We start from the raw sequence: 16,425 nt of genomic DNA, 5'->3' as shown, positions 1-16,425 counted from the left end.
TTTAGCATATGCACCGCCGGGATGCAAAAATCTGTCTGACAAGCGCCGTAATTGTGAATGACAAGCGCCACCACTGGCGTGCGCGTCTTTGGTACATAAGAGCACAAAGTCAACAGCCCATTAGTGAAACAGTAGGTATACATTTCGGTAATACCTAGGTGTATATGTAGTTTGTTTTTCTAGCTTGATCCAAATTATTTATTATTTCATAACAGGTAGATAGTTAAGAGCTTAGGCAGCTTCAGCGGTGGGCGCCAGGCGCCCCCCAGAATACGGCACCTGTGTGCCCCGCACCCCTTGCATGCCTGGGTAAAGACGGCCCTGATATTCCCTATCCCTGAAGCACAGGTTCCCTCTCCTGTTTCCCCATTGGATGGGTACTTGCAATGTTTACAGCCTATCATGACCACCCAATTTCCATCCTAAGATCTCCGCCTTGGTTGGCATCTTCCATTACCCTGATTTCAACGACCACCCCTCCTGTTTATTTTTCTCCTAATTTAGTCCATGTTTCTTATGTTTTAACACATTAACTCAAGCGACAAAGCCATATCCTGGCCACTGACAGGTGTAAACGAGCTCTATACCTGGTGAAGCATACAAATAAACTGTTTTCCAGCTGCAAGCTATCCTATATACGAGCATCCTAACCGCAAGCTGTTCTAAATATGAGTGTAAGCAAGTCTGGGGCCGTTTGTGGTTGCGTGTCAAGGCCCCCAAGCCAGCTCCCCTGTTAGAATAAAGGAATTCACACTGACACAGAATTTCGGTTTAAGGTTAATGGGCGAAATTTAGGCCACAACTTTATTGATTACAGTAAATGTGAGTGGTATTGGCTTAGGCACTGGCAAAAGACTATATTGGACTCCTGCCCCCTTTGCAGGAAGTCAGTAAGGGTAAACCACCAAAAGAGGAAGACACATCGGGGAAACATGCCTACAACTCTCCTCTTTGTTCCCAGAGGCCTGGCATGGCCCTAGCCCCTCAATCGGACTTCGGACAGGATCCAGGCCCGGATTCCTTTAACGGAATACCCTTGGTCAATGGAGGGGCAGGCGATGGCTGACCTCCCCTCCCCCACACATCAATAAGCTAAGGCCTAACCGCCAAAGCTTACAAAGCTGTGACGATTGCTAAGAGGTAGGCAAAAACCAAATGGGCAGTGCCAATCTGCCAAATGGGAAAAATTCCTACCCGGTCCTCGTCCCAAGACAGGTGACTAGCCAAAGACCAAAGCAAGGCCAGAGGACACCTAAATTAAAGGGCAGGTAGGCAGGTGTTTGGCAGTGTGAAGCAGGTGCTTGGCACACATCATGCTGCCACCTTTATACCACCTCACGATCACCCCACTCAAGATGATTGGCCAAGAGGCCTGAGGTGATCGTGGTGCCACCCTGGTGTGTGGGTATCACTCCACCCATGCCAGGGAGCAAGGGAACTGGGATGAGGGCCTGCCTGCCTGTAACCAGGACCATCTTTTAAGATGATCCTATTTGCCTAACAGTTGCACCATTGTGGCCCAGGTGAAAAAGCAACGTTGTCATTCCTCACACCTTATACCAGGTAAAACCATTGGCCCATCTCGCTGACTGACAACAGCACACCAGGCTTCCCTACAGAACTTCTTCCAGCCCTACTCAGAGATGCTAGGGACTAAATATGAAACTCTCTGGTTGCAAAGCATGTGTTCTATGACCAAGCAATAGTCCAGCCTCTTTTGCAACCAGTGCACCATTGATACATGTTCTAGACACCAGAACAGGTGGAGGAGGGAAAGCAACTCATTCATGGTAGCAATAACTATGTATTTTAAATTACCTTAATTCTGATAAGAAAACATAATTAATTTCAACAACAGTTAAATTACTGTCTGGTTGTTTTCCAGGTTTGGTGGGAGGGGGTGTTCAATGAAATGCATAATGAAAATAGGGGTTCCGGTTTCCGCCTGCAGGAATGGCGGACCTGTTTTCCATCTCTCTGACCTTTGTAAGGAATTTGGCGGTTGCTAGGGGAGTAAATGGCAACCCCCTACCCTCTCCGGGGGTTACGGAGAGGGGCCGCTGGCCCGCGATGCCCCCAGACCCACTCCGACTGTTTTTGGAGTGGGGGGAGCTTGGGCTGAGCACTTACAAGGGCCAGGACTCCCGGACGCTAATCTGCATGGCGGGGATTTCCATGGTTAAAGAAGATAATTAGGCTTAAATCTATGGACATACTTCAGAAGGAGGGAAAGAAGCGCTGTTTACTGCTGAGAAATTTATGCTGCCGAGTGAGAGGAGTCAAAGATTGTACTGCATCTGGAAGAAGGATTGATGGGGACGGAGCGATAAGGGGAGTGAGTTTTTATTTTATTTTTTTTCTTCATATTGTTGCCTCGTACCTTCCCGGACGCGATGTCCTGGCTTGTTTGGAGTGAAAGAGAAGCAAAAGACTGTGTGAGTTGAACCTTATAACTGTTGTTATTGAGCATATTTTTTTAAAGATGTGGAGTTGCCGATGAGAAAAGCCCCCCCCTAGTCGGACGGAAGGAGTTCTGAATGCGTTCGGAGGATTTATGAGCTGTGACGCACTTTAAATTGGAGCAGCGACCTGAAGCTAAGTTCAGCTATAGGGCAAGGAGATCCATTAATTTACCAAGAGTCTATGGTTTGATGTTTGGGTCTCCTGCCTGGAAAAGCTGTAAATTCTATAATGATCGTAAATTTTCATGGCCATGAGAGGAAAGCGAAAGTGATTTGAGCTTTTTAAGATGGCGCTACTTCGAATTGCTTCAACGCAACAGGAGCTCCATTAAGAAGATTTATGGGGAGGCTGGACTGATTAACTCACACAGGAGAAAGAACATCTGTGAGACTTTGTTTGATATTTATATCAGCAGCTGGGAAACAATCGTGAAAGTAGAAAACATCTATGTGACTGTAAGGGGAAGATCTGGATTATTATGAACTTGAAGGACGATTTGAACTTTAGAAAAAAGACGGCAGTGGACAGTTGCGAGGAATTCCCAATTTCTTGAAGCATGGGAACCCAAATAAAAAATTCTTTAGATGATTTGGCATAACATTCGGTCTGATTGATATATATATGTGTATAATTTGAAATATTGAATGTGATATAATTGGTTTTAATTGGAAAATTAATAAAAATATTTTTTTTTTTAAAAAAAAGAAATGCATAATGAAAATATGCTACCTTCCCAGCTATAATGGGAGGGGGATATAAAGAGAGTGACAATTTAATAATCTAGTGAGTATTCATAAGGCAGACTTATTTCAGAGGAGAATGACATTCCAAATAGTTATCAAATTAGTTGAAAGATATTATACAATGATATGCAGAAAAAACCTTTTAAAAATATATCCTTCTGTTTCCTTTGTACGTATATTAATACAATATCATTTTTCATTTAAATTGGAGACCCATCTTACCTCCATTAATTTATTCATAAGCCCTATTGTGTTCTCTTTCAAGGTCTTACTGTTTTATTACCATACTATTAATACACTGCATGTGTATTCTAAGAATTTACATATTGAATTAACCTTTCCTACCTGCCCACAAAATGTTTGCACATGTTGGTAAAAGTGAAATGAACCATTTAACCTATCTCCTTATTCTCCATGAGGTAACGCTGATGTGATTTATAACTTCAGAAAACAATGGTATTGCTTTTTAATAGCAAAATTCAAACTACTGTAGGCAATATCCTAAATTACAGGGGGAAATGTGGATTAAAGTTTAGGAATACGGTTAAGTTCAAGTGAAGGAATAGTAGAATCTATAGTATTCTCAGTGTCAGTGCTAAGGCCTAGGATATTCAAAAAATAACATGGCGACTCTGAGCATTGCAAAAGTCATTCTCCCTGCCCGCCCCACTACAACGCTGCCACAATTTATGTATATATCTGAGATCAGGAATGCAATCTTCCAGGAAATAAGCATGGCTTAAACCCTGGCATCACGTGCCACTCTAAAAACCACACAAGCATACACAGTTCGGTTAGGCTGTATCACATAGCAAGAGCAATTATTTTTAAATTCTGCTCACGCTGTAATACACATTTTGGATGCAATCCAGCTCCTTTAAAATCAATGCTCTTTAAAATCAATGCCAGTCTTACCACTGTCTTCAATGGGAGAAACACTTGCGCTTTCTAAAGACCCCTTCTGGTATCTGATGTAGAGTGAATTGACTTAAAATTTCCCCGAGAGAGGGGGGAAAATGACTTCATACCTGAATATTCCAAATACAGAGGTTATCTTATTACACAAAATGCTTTGTTTATCTTAGACAGTTGGCAAGAGCTATCCTTGCATGTTTTAAGATGATAGCCAGTATCTGATGGGAAATGCTTTGTATTGCTAATAAATTAGAAGTTTAATCTGTCATGCTTCATTATCTGTTTCAATTGTATTCTAGTTCCTACCAGACTATTATTTAGGAAAAAAATGACAGTATACAGACTGTTATTAAAATCAATGATTCCCATGTGTTTTAGTGCTTACTGAAAATGACTGTTATGAATATGAATTATATGTGAACTAGAAATGCAGGTGTTGCATTTTGTTTTTATTTATCTTTTGCATTGCTCTCCTGCTTTTCCTGTATCTTGGGACACAAGGTGGTATATAAGTGGCTCCCAGCTAATCAACCATCCAGGTGCAATCCAGCTTCAGAACAGTGGTTGACTCATGTCCCTTCAGACCATATGCATGGATATTGGTGGAGCATGGGCTGAACACAAGAGCTGTCATGCCTCCATAGGTCTTCAGTTATTACAATAGCTCACTTAGTTCAAGTCATTTGGTTACTGCTGCATACAGCTCTACGCAGGTGGCGCTGTGGTCTAAACCACTGAGCCTCTTGGGCTTGCTGATCGGAAGGTTGGGGGTTTGAATCCCCATGATGGGGTGAGCTGAGTTCCTGATGCTCTGTCCCAGCTCCTGCCAACCTAGCAGTTCGAAAGCACACCAGTGGAAGTACTGTAGATAAAAAGGTAGCACGGCGGCAGGAAGGAAAACGGCATTTCCATGTGCTCTGGTTTCCGTCACAGTGTTCCGTGGTGCCAGAAGCTACTGTTAGGTCCATCATGAGACGTCCATGAGCTTCTAATCACAGATACCAGCAGCCTTCAAGCAAGAAAACTTGCCTTATTATTGCTCCCTAGCATCCCACTGCCAGAGGATTGCCTCCTTCCATTCACCAGTTTGCCTCCTCCAAGTGGAAGAAACCTGGGCAGTGCTGAATGTCACATGCATTGCCAGGTGTGTCCTGCTGGAAATAGAGAAGGGCTTTCCCCTTGGCCTGCCTTTATATCCACTCAGTTGCCAAGGGCTTTTGTGACATCACAAGAAACCCACAGCCAATGGCAACAGCTGGGGAGGCATCATCTTCATTGTTTTGCGCCTCACAATGGTGGGTAGACCTATCAGTGATTGTGTGCTTGTTTATTCAGGACACGGGTGGCGATGTGGTCTAAACCACTGAGCCTAGGGCTTGCTGATCGGAAGGTCAGCGGTTCGAATCCCCACGACAGGATGAGCTCCCGTTGCTCGGTCCCAGCTCCTGCCAACCTAGCAGTTTGAAAGCATGTCAGAGTGCAAGTAGATAAATAGGTGGGAAGGTAAATGTTGTTTCCGTGTGCTGCTCTGGTTTGTCTGCGGACAAACAATGGCCAGTAAAGCGAGATGAGCACCACAACCCCAGAGTGGTTCACGACTGGGGTTATCTGTCGGGGGTCCTTTACCTTTATCGTTAGACATAATACACATCTTTTCTTTAGTCTTTCAGCATATGTAGGCTCAGGCTGAAATCATGGATGCACAAATAAGCACTGTTGATTTAGATGGAAATTCTGAATGGACATTTTAGCAGGAATAGGGAACTGGTGACCCTGCGTAAGTTGCTGAAGTATGGCTCACATCATCCCTAACCAATGGCCATCCTGTCTGGGGCTGATAGGACTGGAGTCTGACAACCTCTGGAGGGTCAGGTGGAATAAAAATGCAATCAATCAATCAATCAGTCAATAGAATAAAACATCATTCCTACATTGTAGGGCATGATCTTTGTTTAGCTAGACTAAACAGTGCTGACAGAGTACCAAACTAAACATATTACTGTTATTATTTAATGTTTGTGAACTGCCCTTCATCCGTAGATCTCAGGGCAATTCACAGCATAAAAATACAATAAAAAATACATAATAAAAACAGCCTGAACCCACAACTCCTTTACCCCATTTTGTGTTGGTCTACTCAGAAATTAGTTCTGCTGAGTTAAAGGATGTGCTCGAATCCTGTTGCTGTTGAACGGTCCAAGTTCATGCATATATTCTCAGCAGTAAGTTTCACTGAGTTCAATGTGGCTTACGCCCACTTACCTAGTGCGTATACCATATACCAAATCATTTCCTCTGTAGTAATGAATGTAATTCCTCCAAAGTATGTTCAAAGTTAGGAAAGTGTTCATGATTCTTGTTTCTAGCATGGCCCAGAATGCATGATTTGGCAAAGCAAGAAATTCTGAGTGTAAATAGACTCCATTTTATTTGAAAGCTGCAGATGCCAAATCTCTCAAGCATCATCATAATCCTTTCTGAATTCCAAAGGGGAAAGAGCTAAATCATTTCCTCATTTTGCATATGCAACCTTTGCTGCCATGCTGCTTGGAGAAATCTCGCGCCCGCTCTTTTATTAAATCTGCATTGAAATTACGGTAGATTGTGGAATTAGGTTTTAGATAACGTGAATGAGCCTTAATTTGGCTGATGGGCCAATATTTATTTATATGTTGATCTACACTCTCCTGTGTCTGCATTTTATCTCCCCCAGGCCTTTCCTTTTAATTGCATTTCAGCTTTTCTCCTCCCATGCAATGTTCTCTCTTCATTTCCCTCTTTTGGCTTGCTCTGCTCATTTGCAGACATCTGGTTTTTAAACTGCTACTATTATAAGTAAAGTCAATATACCGCTCCATCAGCCCCTGGCACCGCTGGTACCACAAGCAACTGTCTGCCTTCTTTCCCCCCCACCCTTCTTTTCCCCTGAAGACTGCTTGAGCTAACTATGCAACCTGTTCACTCTTCAGACCCAAAGTCTGATAGTCTGCTTCAGCTTTTCTGCCGCTGCTTGCAGATCAGCATCCCAATGAGCAGACACAACACTGTGGAATGCATTCTGCCCCCTTTGTCTCTGCTTGATTCGATGCTTGATGCATGCAAATGATGATTTGGCTGTCAATATCGCTATCCTGGGTGTCATGAATGAGCCAGCCCCCAAGGGAAGTTTGCAGCCACCTCCCAGGGAAGGAAGTACAGTGGTACCTTGGGTTAAGAACTTAATTCGTTCTGAAGGTCCGTTCTTAACCTGAAACTGTTCTTAAGCTGAGGTACCACTTTAGCTAATGGGGCCTCCCGCTGCCGCCGTGCCATTTCTGTTCTCATCCTGAAGCAAAGTTCTTAACCCGAAGTACTATTTCTGGGTTAGCGGAGTCTGTAAGCTGAAGTGTCTGTAACCTGAAGCGTCTGTAACCTGAGGTACCACTGTAGCCAGGAAGAGAGAGGGATAACTGCAAGACAGGAGGATTATAGCCAAGAGCCAACTCCCCACCCCCACCCCGCTGTTAGGAATGCCAACTGATAGCAGAGTTGCAGAGAGTCAGCCGGCAGCTTGCCAGCATGCCAGTGAAGGACAAAATGCAGGGGCTAGAAATGAAAGCAGCTCAGAGAGTGGGAAGGACCACGGAAACACATTCTCAGAGAATGAGGAAGGGGTGGAAGCTGACCCCCTTAGTGCAAGGTCTAGGCGTATGGGGGGGGGGGTCTTAAAGACAGAATACATCACAAGAGGAAGCTCGGCTGTTTGAATCCACGGCAAACACCCTCCTTAGAAGGGGCATCTTTGATTTATGGTGGACGGCTGTGCTCACCGCTCTGGTGAACTCTGGTTTGTTTGTTTTTTTGCAATAAATCTTTTTAATTAACTACGCTTGTTTGTTACCAAGACTCCCTGACACTGGGATGCTGCTGTTGTTTTTTTAAGAATTTTTTTTTTTAACCTGCAGCCAGGAATATGGTTGGATGTTGATATCAGTTGTGCATATCAACCTTGCTGTTCTCTTGTTTTCGCGCCGCAGATCCCCCACCCACCCTCCCTTTACTTAGGTTCGTCTGGCCTTGCTATGGACTTTGCTGGTCACCTGTTTTGCAATGGGGGCCCAGTTGTGGCCTAAATTTTGCCCAATAACTTAAACTAAAATCCTGTGTCTAATTTTGAGGGGTGCTTGGGAGTCTTGAAGGGCAATGAAAGGAACAATGCCAACATGGTTGTCCTGCTGCTCTCTCACATGCTTCCCACTCCATATTTGTAACACCTGAAACGGCCTTTTGGGGAAAAGCACATCAGCGATGCTCATTGATGATTGGTAGAGGGTGGCATTGCCGCTACCAACATCGCAGGGACAAAATTAGCTGATAAAGTCCTTCTCTTACCTGGCCTGTGGAAGCTGATGGTTCTCTCCCCCACCCCACCCCCCCCAAACCCCCAAACAAATAGAGTCCTTCTTACTGGAGATAATTCAAATTGAAATTCCCAATGTCAAAAAATGTTATTTATGTATGCTACCACTGCGGCCCAGAAATGGAAAATGAGCGAGGTCCCAACCAAAGAAGAAGGGCAACTTAAGTTGACAGAATATGCACAACTTGCAGACTTCACATATAGTATAGGAGAACAAGAAGAACATATATTTAAAGAAGATTGGAAAACATTTATTGGGAAATAACTGTGTACAGCTGAGAACACATGCAACATTAAGATAAATTCAACAGTGTAAATAAGTTTTGATGGATGCAATAATGGAATACTTAATGGTATAGTTTTTGTAAAATATGCAGGGGTTTATGATATGTAAAGTGAGCCATGGAAAGAGAAGAAGGGAAGTCATTGATATTTTAAGGATGCAAAATGAGTAATTTAAATTGTAAAACAGAAAATTTAATGAAAATTATATAAAGTATATAAAGAAGCTGATGGTTGTAGCTTTGTATTCATTTGAGTGCCAACTAATTGGTCACCACTGGAAACAGAATTCTGGGGTACTTCATTCACAGTTCTTACACGGTTCTTCCAAAAGGTCTTGTACTGAGGAAACTCCCAGCATACGCTGTGCACCCTAGGTAAACAGCCACAAAATGAGGCTACTCAAATAAAGTGAATATAGGAATTCAGCGTAAATATGAAAACTGATTTGCATGACCATAACCCTTCTACGGAGAGGGGAGAACAAAGGTTCTTGAAACCCCTGTGTGCAGATATTGCAAAAGAACCAGCACTAATAGTTCTCATCAGGATTTCTTGTATGGATATAATTGTGTTTGTTTTTCCTAGCTCCCTAAGAAATTATTGCATTGGATAGGATGCTCAATGAATTAGAATTAATTCCTTCTTTAAAGGCAGATGTGATATTGTAAAGCCTTCTAGCTTCATTGAACACATCTCTTGGTAGAAGGCAAGATTCAGCGTTGATCCTCTTTTACTCTGCTGAGTGCAACCAAAGAGACTACTCTTGACCCATCCAGCGCTATTTATTAGATCTATTGGTTACTTTTCCAACAGATATGTTTTACATAATTTTCTTGCTTTTACTAAACAGCAAATGCCAGCAGGGCATAATCAGGGCAACATTTCCTGGCCTTTTTCTCTCTGTTTCCATTTGGTTTTCTTTCAGCTAAAACTAGAGCAGCTATTGATTCTCAGTTTATTTTATTTATTTTATTTTTTGCAGATATAAATGGAGAAAGAATGCTTGTCCTGTTTAGCAATCAGGCTGGAAAAGGATTTAACATCCTGAAATATTGATTAGAATCTGCTTGCTTGTGTGCCATTGATTGGGAACGGCCGCTAAATCCCCTTTTCTGAAACGCTGTTGCTGCTTTGCGTTAAAAGCCCAAGACTTGCATACTAATAATTGCCTGATAATGATTTCATGTTCCTTCTACATCACAAACATTACCTCCCCCCAAAAAAACAACAACAACCCTGGCAGAACAAAAAAGCGCACTTAGCTGAGTACCTCATCTATTCTTAATGCAAGCTTTTCTTTTTACAAAAATTCTCTAGAGATAGCTGTTCGTTGGAAGCGTGATAGCACTTTAACACCTAATGATATATATGGCATATGTACAGGGCATTGCTGGGTGTTACTCAAGCTGAAGCTGAACTAGCAGGTGTCGATTGTTCTGGTCGTAAATAATAGCTAGTAAGCTCCCGTCCATTTATCAAGTCTGTCTTCAAAGCTAAGTTAGAACAAGGGGCACTGAAAGAGTCAGAGAATCCAGTAAATTACACCATGGTAATCTGATGAAATATTGATCAAATACAAAGTGCCGGCTCAGGACTGGAACTTATAATAGACCCAAGACACACACTGTGGAGACGTGATCAGAAAAGTACAAGGTCAATTCTGATGTTTGCCAGTGTTCTGTTTTAGTTATGGTTTTCAGCGGTCCTTGTTTAAGTGTGCGAGCCTGATACATGATGTTTTTCTCTGGCAGATAATTGTCACGATCAGTTGGTGTCTGCCTTGCCTCAATCATCGTTCAGTAGTTCAACGGAGCTGTCCAGTAGCCACAGCCCAGGATTTGCAAGGCTTAATCGAAGAGACGGTAAGGATTCTCACTTCATTGCTGTATGTTTGACAAAGAAGACAAATGAACAGTATGGTGTCTTGTGTAGACTGCTAAATAGGAAGCACACATTTGTCAATAATTTCTATTTTTTGTGGCTGAGGCATAAACCAATATAATTTTTTATGAACCAGACATTTATTATCCAGTGTTAGGCTACTTTGCCAAGCACAGACCATGAAACTAGAATACTGTTCAAATGCATGGGACCAGAGCACCACTTATTTCTAATATTAATGGTTGGTAGGTCCATCAGAATGATAATGATACACTAATACAAACTGCCTGGGATTATATAAGCCTCCTTAATTTGTAAAACTAAAAAAATTGGAAAGACATGGCTTTCAAGTTGTTTTTTGCTGCTTGTTTGCCCCCTCTTCCCTTCACATGAACAGCTCAGTGAATATCTGGTTTGATCAGTCCATTGTTTGCCATATGTGTCTTAATTTGGATAACTCTAGTTTGGTCAAGGGGTGGGGGTGGCGCTGTGGGTTAAACCGCAGAGCCTAGGGCTTGCCAATCGGAAGGTCAGCGGTTTGAATCCCTGTGACGGAGTGAGCTTCCATTGTTCGGCCCCTGCTCCTGCCAACCTAGCAGTTCGAAAGCACGTCAAAGTGCAAGTAGATAAATAGGGACCGCTACAGCGGGAAGGTAAACGGCATTTCCGTGTGCTGCTCTGGTTTGCCAGAAGCAGCTTAGTTATGCTGGCCACATGACCATAGCTGCCAAGTTTTCCCTTTTCTCGTGAGGAAGCCTATTCAGTATAAGGGAAAATCCCTTTAAAAAAGGGATAACTTGGCAGCTATGCACATGACCTGGAATCTGTACGCTGGCTCCCTCGGCCAATAATGCGAGATGAGCACCGCAACCCCAGAGTCGGTCATGACTGAACCTAATGGTCAGGGGTCCCTTTACCTTTACCTTTAGTTTGGTCAAAGCGCGATCACAAAGTTGGGCTTTATCCTTTTATGTGACCCTCGTATGCAGAGGCAAACTATGGACACAATGTCAAGTGCTTGTTTGGGTGTGAAACTAATCCACCAGAAAAATGGTAATATTTGAGTGTCTAGGTGCATCTCCTGATGATGAATTCTGGAGGGGTAGGTAACTGCAGGCAGACTTAATTCATCTACTGTGAAGGCAACAACTTTCTAGAGCAGGCATCCCCAAACTGTGGCCCTCCAGATGTTTTGGCCTACAACTCCCATGATCTCTAGCTAAGAGGACCAGTGGTTAGGCAAGATGGGAATTGTAGTCCAAAACATCTGGAGGGCCAAAGTCTGGGGATGCCTGTTCTAGAGAAAAGTCCTAACCAGAATTAATGTGGAGATAAATAATCTAAATGCTACAAAAGGGTCACACTTTTGTAAAGTAGCAGTTGTGTGCTGGCAAAGGGCATGAGAGGACATCTTCCTGGCCGCATCACAGTTTAAGTTTCCCATGGCCATGCCTCCAGCTGGTGTTGTTTGGGCCCCACCTGGGCAGGACCCTGCCCAGAGCCGCCAACATGGCCCAGACAGCGACAAAGGGGGTGTCAATCTCTGCCCCCGACCAGATCACGGCAGAGGCACTGATGCCTGGCTGCAACACTGCCCAACAAAAAAGGTGAGCGGACTTGGAGAAAGAGCAGAAGCAATGTTTCCACAGGGCCATGTTTTTGCTACATTAGTAGCAAATAACCTTCAAACATGTCACTTGGTAAGGTAGAGTCAGCAGTGTGGCAGAACGGGGGTGTAACACACCAGCCCAGTCCTTGCCACTAGTGACACTGCAGCGGCTCGGGGCTGGCAGGGCTGCAAATGCAATTGATAAAATTGCGTCCTCCTCATGCCTCCCTGCCTGTCCTGAACCGCTTTGCGATGAGCAACATCCCCCAGAAAAAACATGCCCAGGGTCATTACCCTGGCAGCCCCTCCATAGCTGCCAAGTCTCCCGTATTCCCCAGGAAACCCCCGTTTTTCCTGCTGTCCCCAGCCGGAAAAACGGATTTTTTTTTGTTTTTCCCCGGTTTATTCTGGCGCGACGGCCATTTTGGAACTGGACGGATCATGCTCCGAAGCGACTTTTGATGCTGCTTTGCCCAGTTCCAAAATGGCTGCAGCGCGACTTCTGGTGCGGCGGACATTTTGGAACAGGGCAGAGCAGCATCAAAAGTCGCTTCTGAGCATGCTCCGCCCAGTTCCAAAATGGCGGCAGCGCTACTTCCGGTCTTCTACTTCCGGTCCAGTCCCTTATTTCTCAGGCCGGAACTTGGCAGCTATGAGCCCCTTCCCCCACACTACACCACTGGGTAGGGAGAGTCACAATGCTAGCTTCATAAGAAATATGTTCTTATGAAGAAGAGCCTGCCAGATTGGGCCAATGGCCCATCTACTTCAACACCCTTTTCTCACCAGATGACCAACCAGATACCCAAGGGAAGACTGCAAGCAAGAGCTAAGCACAAGAGCTCTGTCCCCTCCTGCTTGCTGGCAAGTGTGTCACGGTCACTTTCTGGGTGGAGGCACCACTAATCCCAGTGCAGTGTGGGTGCACTGGGATCAGTGCTAGATGAGGCTGCTAGTGCACTCACACAACACTATGATCTTCATCACCTCAACCCCTCCTGGAAAGTGACACTGACATGTCAGCCCATCTGCAGGGAAGCTAGTGTTGTGGCTCTGCCCTGCTGATTGCGTTGCTTCCACGTATCTCACCAGATACTGAGGGATGGATGCAAGACCTTGATGCAAGCTCTCTGGGCAGCACATGTGAAGGTCCTAGTTAGTAAACTGCATAAGGAAAAGATCTGTTGGAATGGATTCTTGGAACCATTTGCTGAGTAATATCCCAATGACATTCCAAGGGACCCAGGTGGTGCTGTGGTTAAACCACTGAGCCTAGGGCTTGCTGATCAGAAGGTCGGTGGTTCGAATCCCTGTGATGGGGTGAGCTCCCGTTGCTTGGTCCCAGCTCCTGCCAACCTAGCAGTTCGAAAGCATGTCAAAATGCACGTAGATAAATAGGAACCGCTACAGCGGGAAGGTAAACGGTGTTTCCATGTGCTGCTCTGGTTTGCCAGAAGCGGCTTTGTCATGCTGGCCACATGACCTGGAAGCTATACGCCGGCTCCCTCGGCCAATAATGCGATATGAGCGCGCAACCCCAGAGTCCGGCATGACTGGACCTAATGGTCAGGGGTCCCTTTACCTTACCTTTATCCCAATGACATGGGAAACAGAGTGCAATGTCTCCGTTATGTTAGTGTTATTATTATTTTAATAAGTTTCATTAGTTATTTGTAATATTTATGATGAAAAAAGTTATTCTATCCTCGTTTAATCCTGTTATTGTATTATCATCTGTTTAAATGTTTCTATTTGAACTGGTGTGAAGATTTTGGGGGAGAGGGAAGGAGGGTTGGATGAAGAGGGGAAGGATGTAAAGAGAATTCTTGCATGGAAGAGTCAAAAAAGAAATGTTAGAATCCCAAATAAACGATTAGTAAAAGAAAACGGTATAATGGCACAGACACAGACCACTGCATATTAATATCCACAGAGACAAAGACCTCAGCACATTCAGAATTAAAATCATTAAATGTTATTTCCCCTCCCCCCTCATAATTGCCAGAATGATCAAGCCTTCAGATGAGTCACCTCTCTAAATATTTCTCCAAACATTAATTATATAGCTCATCCGTTGAATGAATTTTATTATGTTCTGCCTTTGATATCTATATGATTAAATATTTAAACATGAATATAAGTGGGAGCAATTTGAGATGATATGCTCCTCCTGTCTGATCTCACTGCAGACTTTGGATAGGGCATTGCATTGGATAATAATCTTGAAGCTCTTTGACTGCACCCATAGGGAGAATTGTGAGCAACACGTTGTCGTCCAGAGAACTCTATAGAAAGCAGAAAATGCCATTTGCAATGTATGGGTGAATTTTAAATGTAATTGCATTTTTTCCTCTAGTATGTGTCCTGATCAGGTTTCCAAATTAATTACTAATCTAGCTTCACAGCTGGAATTCTTTAAATAAGGCCAAAGTTTTAAAAACACATCAGTAAGGAGTTGCAAAATGTTTATCATGCATGGTACAGAAATGTAAGCTACTAGTTTTGCAGACAAAGCCTAGATGCATATACGTGCCAGGGAACTCAATGTATATAGTCTGGTAGCAAGAAGACAGATCTCAGGCAGGTGAAGCTATTAGCCTGATCCTTGCCACTCTGCAGCATTACCCAAATAATGAAACCATGACCAGAAAGTTCTATGGCAGTTTACTAGCCCACCTGTGTCAGGCGAACTGGTTAGCAAATAAGATGACGGCTGGTTTAGGAATGAGCTGAGTCGCTGTTTCAGTTTCACTGTCACTCAAACAGGTCTGTTCCATCCTGTTGCATATCATAAGAACCCTGTTTGTTCCTTTGTGTGCTATTCCATCACTTTGTGTGCATTTTGTGACCCAACCCGCCATAAAGGAACATGGAACTTGAAATGGGTTTAACTAGGGCCTCTTTTATTGATAACATCTGTCGGGGAAAATGAGAAGCTTGGGAAACTAACATTACCCTTGGACAAGCAACCCCTTACCCATGCCAAAAGGGATTGCCAAACCTTGAGCCTTACCTTCCAGGAGCAGAAGTCCTCCTGCCCTCAACATCTCCTACGACTCCAGTCAGGTGTGGTAGGTTAGCCTCAAGGAAGTTCCATGTCAATATTAAGGCTGTTCATTCCACTTTTATGACTTTCCCACATGATGTATAAGCTACATCTGGAACTATAGTGGAATATATTGCTATTTTCGTTTCCATGTTTCCGAGGGTGGGGGGGGATCTGCTTGAAAATCTTATGGAAATGAGTGCTAAATTTGTTCTATATTCCACCATGGTTCCACTCTGGTTCCAGAAGTGGCTTTTTCATTGTCTGAAAGCTCAGATATAATCTGGAAATTAACAGTTTGAGAAATGTTGTGAAAATGAAATGAGCTTTCATGTGAATGCAACCTAAGGGACCCACAAGCAAGCCCAGAGCATCTGGTCTCTGAAAAAATGCCCTTCATAGCCAAAGGTGCCAATGGATGCTCAAATATTCCCTTAACCCACATTAATTCTTCCTACACATCCTGGCAATGATGTGACCAAATTAAGCTGTTTATCAGCACCCACCCCATCACCTTTATTGCTCCCAGCCTTCAGTAGGTGAAGGAATCTCCCCAACTCAGTCTATCTCAGACTGGAAATTCTGTTCACTGGTGGGCTGGGCATATGCAAGACTGCCATGGAGGATGAATGGGGTATGGTGAAGCTTGAACTGCAATTGTGGCTCTTGGGCTGCAGTGCTGTGCTGCTGGAGGGAGTGGGCATATGCAAATAAAACAGAGATTTCCCCATGCTTTTCAATGCAGTCACCTGCAAAACCCACCTGTTGTATGCAACTTTTAAACGAAACACATATTTTTGCGTGGGCATCTGCACTTGGAAAATCTGGAGAAGTGTTTAATGTGATGGGGAATCGAGTTGCAATCCCCAAGCAAGGTTGGGAGTGTCGGACCGGATCAATTCACTGCAAAAAGTAAACCAAACAAAAATTCTTTCCCCACCCCAAGGCTGGCTTTATATAACTGCAGCCCTCAGGCTTTGTTCCTCAGTCTGAGCAACTAATCAGAGAGAGTGGATGCTTTAGAGGTTCCTATGGCCTGCCTCCCTCCCTTGTGGAATATGACCATCTGTTTGTACTGAAACTT

The 16,425-nt window shown here is 43.8% G+C and overlaps 1 protein-coding gene across 3 annotated transcripts in view; it reads left to right on the top strand.

The window, feature by feature from the left end:
* CNTNAP4 (contactin associated protein family member 4) overlaps nucleotides 1–16,425 on the top strand; it is a 250,473-nt gene that overhangs the window by 35,042 nt on the left and 199,006 nt on the right. For all 3 annotated transcript variants that reach the window (XM_088652650.1, XM_088652651.1, XM_060280113.2), the window contains exon 2: nucleotides 10,557–10,667. In XM_088652650.1, coding sequence (XP_088508776.1) covers nucleotides 10,557–10,667 — 111 coding nt within the window. The remainder of the gene's footprint in view (nucleotides 1–10,556; nucleotides 10,668–16,425) is intronic.

Source organism: Zootoca vivipara, chromosome 10, assembly GCF_965207765.1.
Source record: "Zootoca vivipara chromosome 10, rZooViv2.hap1.1, whole genome shotgun sequence".
Taxonomy (NCBI): Eukaryota; Metazoa; Chordata; class Lepidosauria; order Squamata; family Lacertidae; genus Zootoca; species Zootoca vivipara.
The sequence above is the reverse complement of the archived record's forward strand: the minus strand, read 5'-3'. Positions and strand labels throughout refer to the sequence as shown.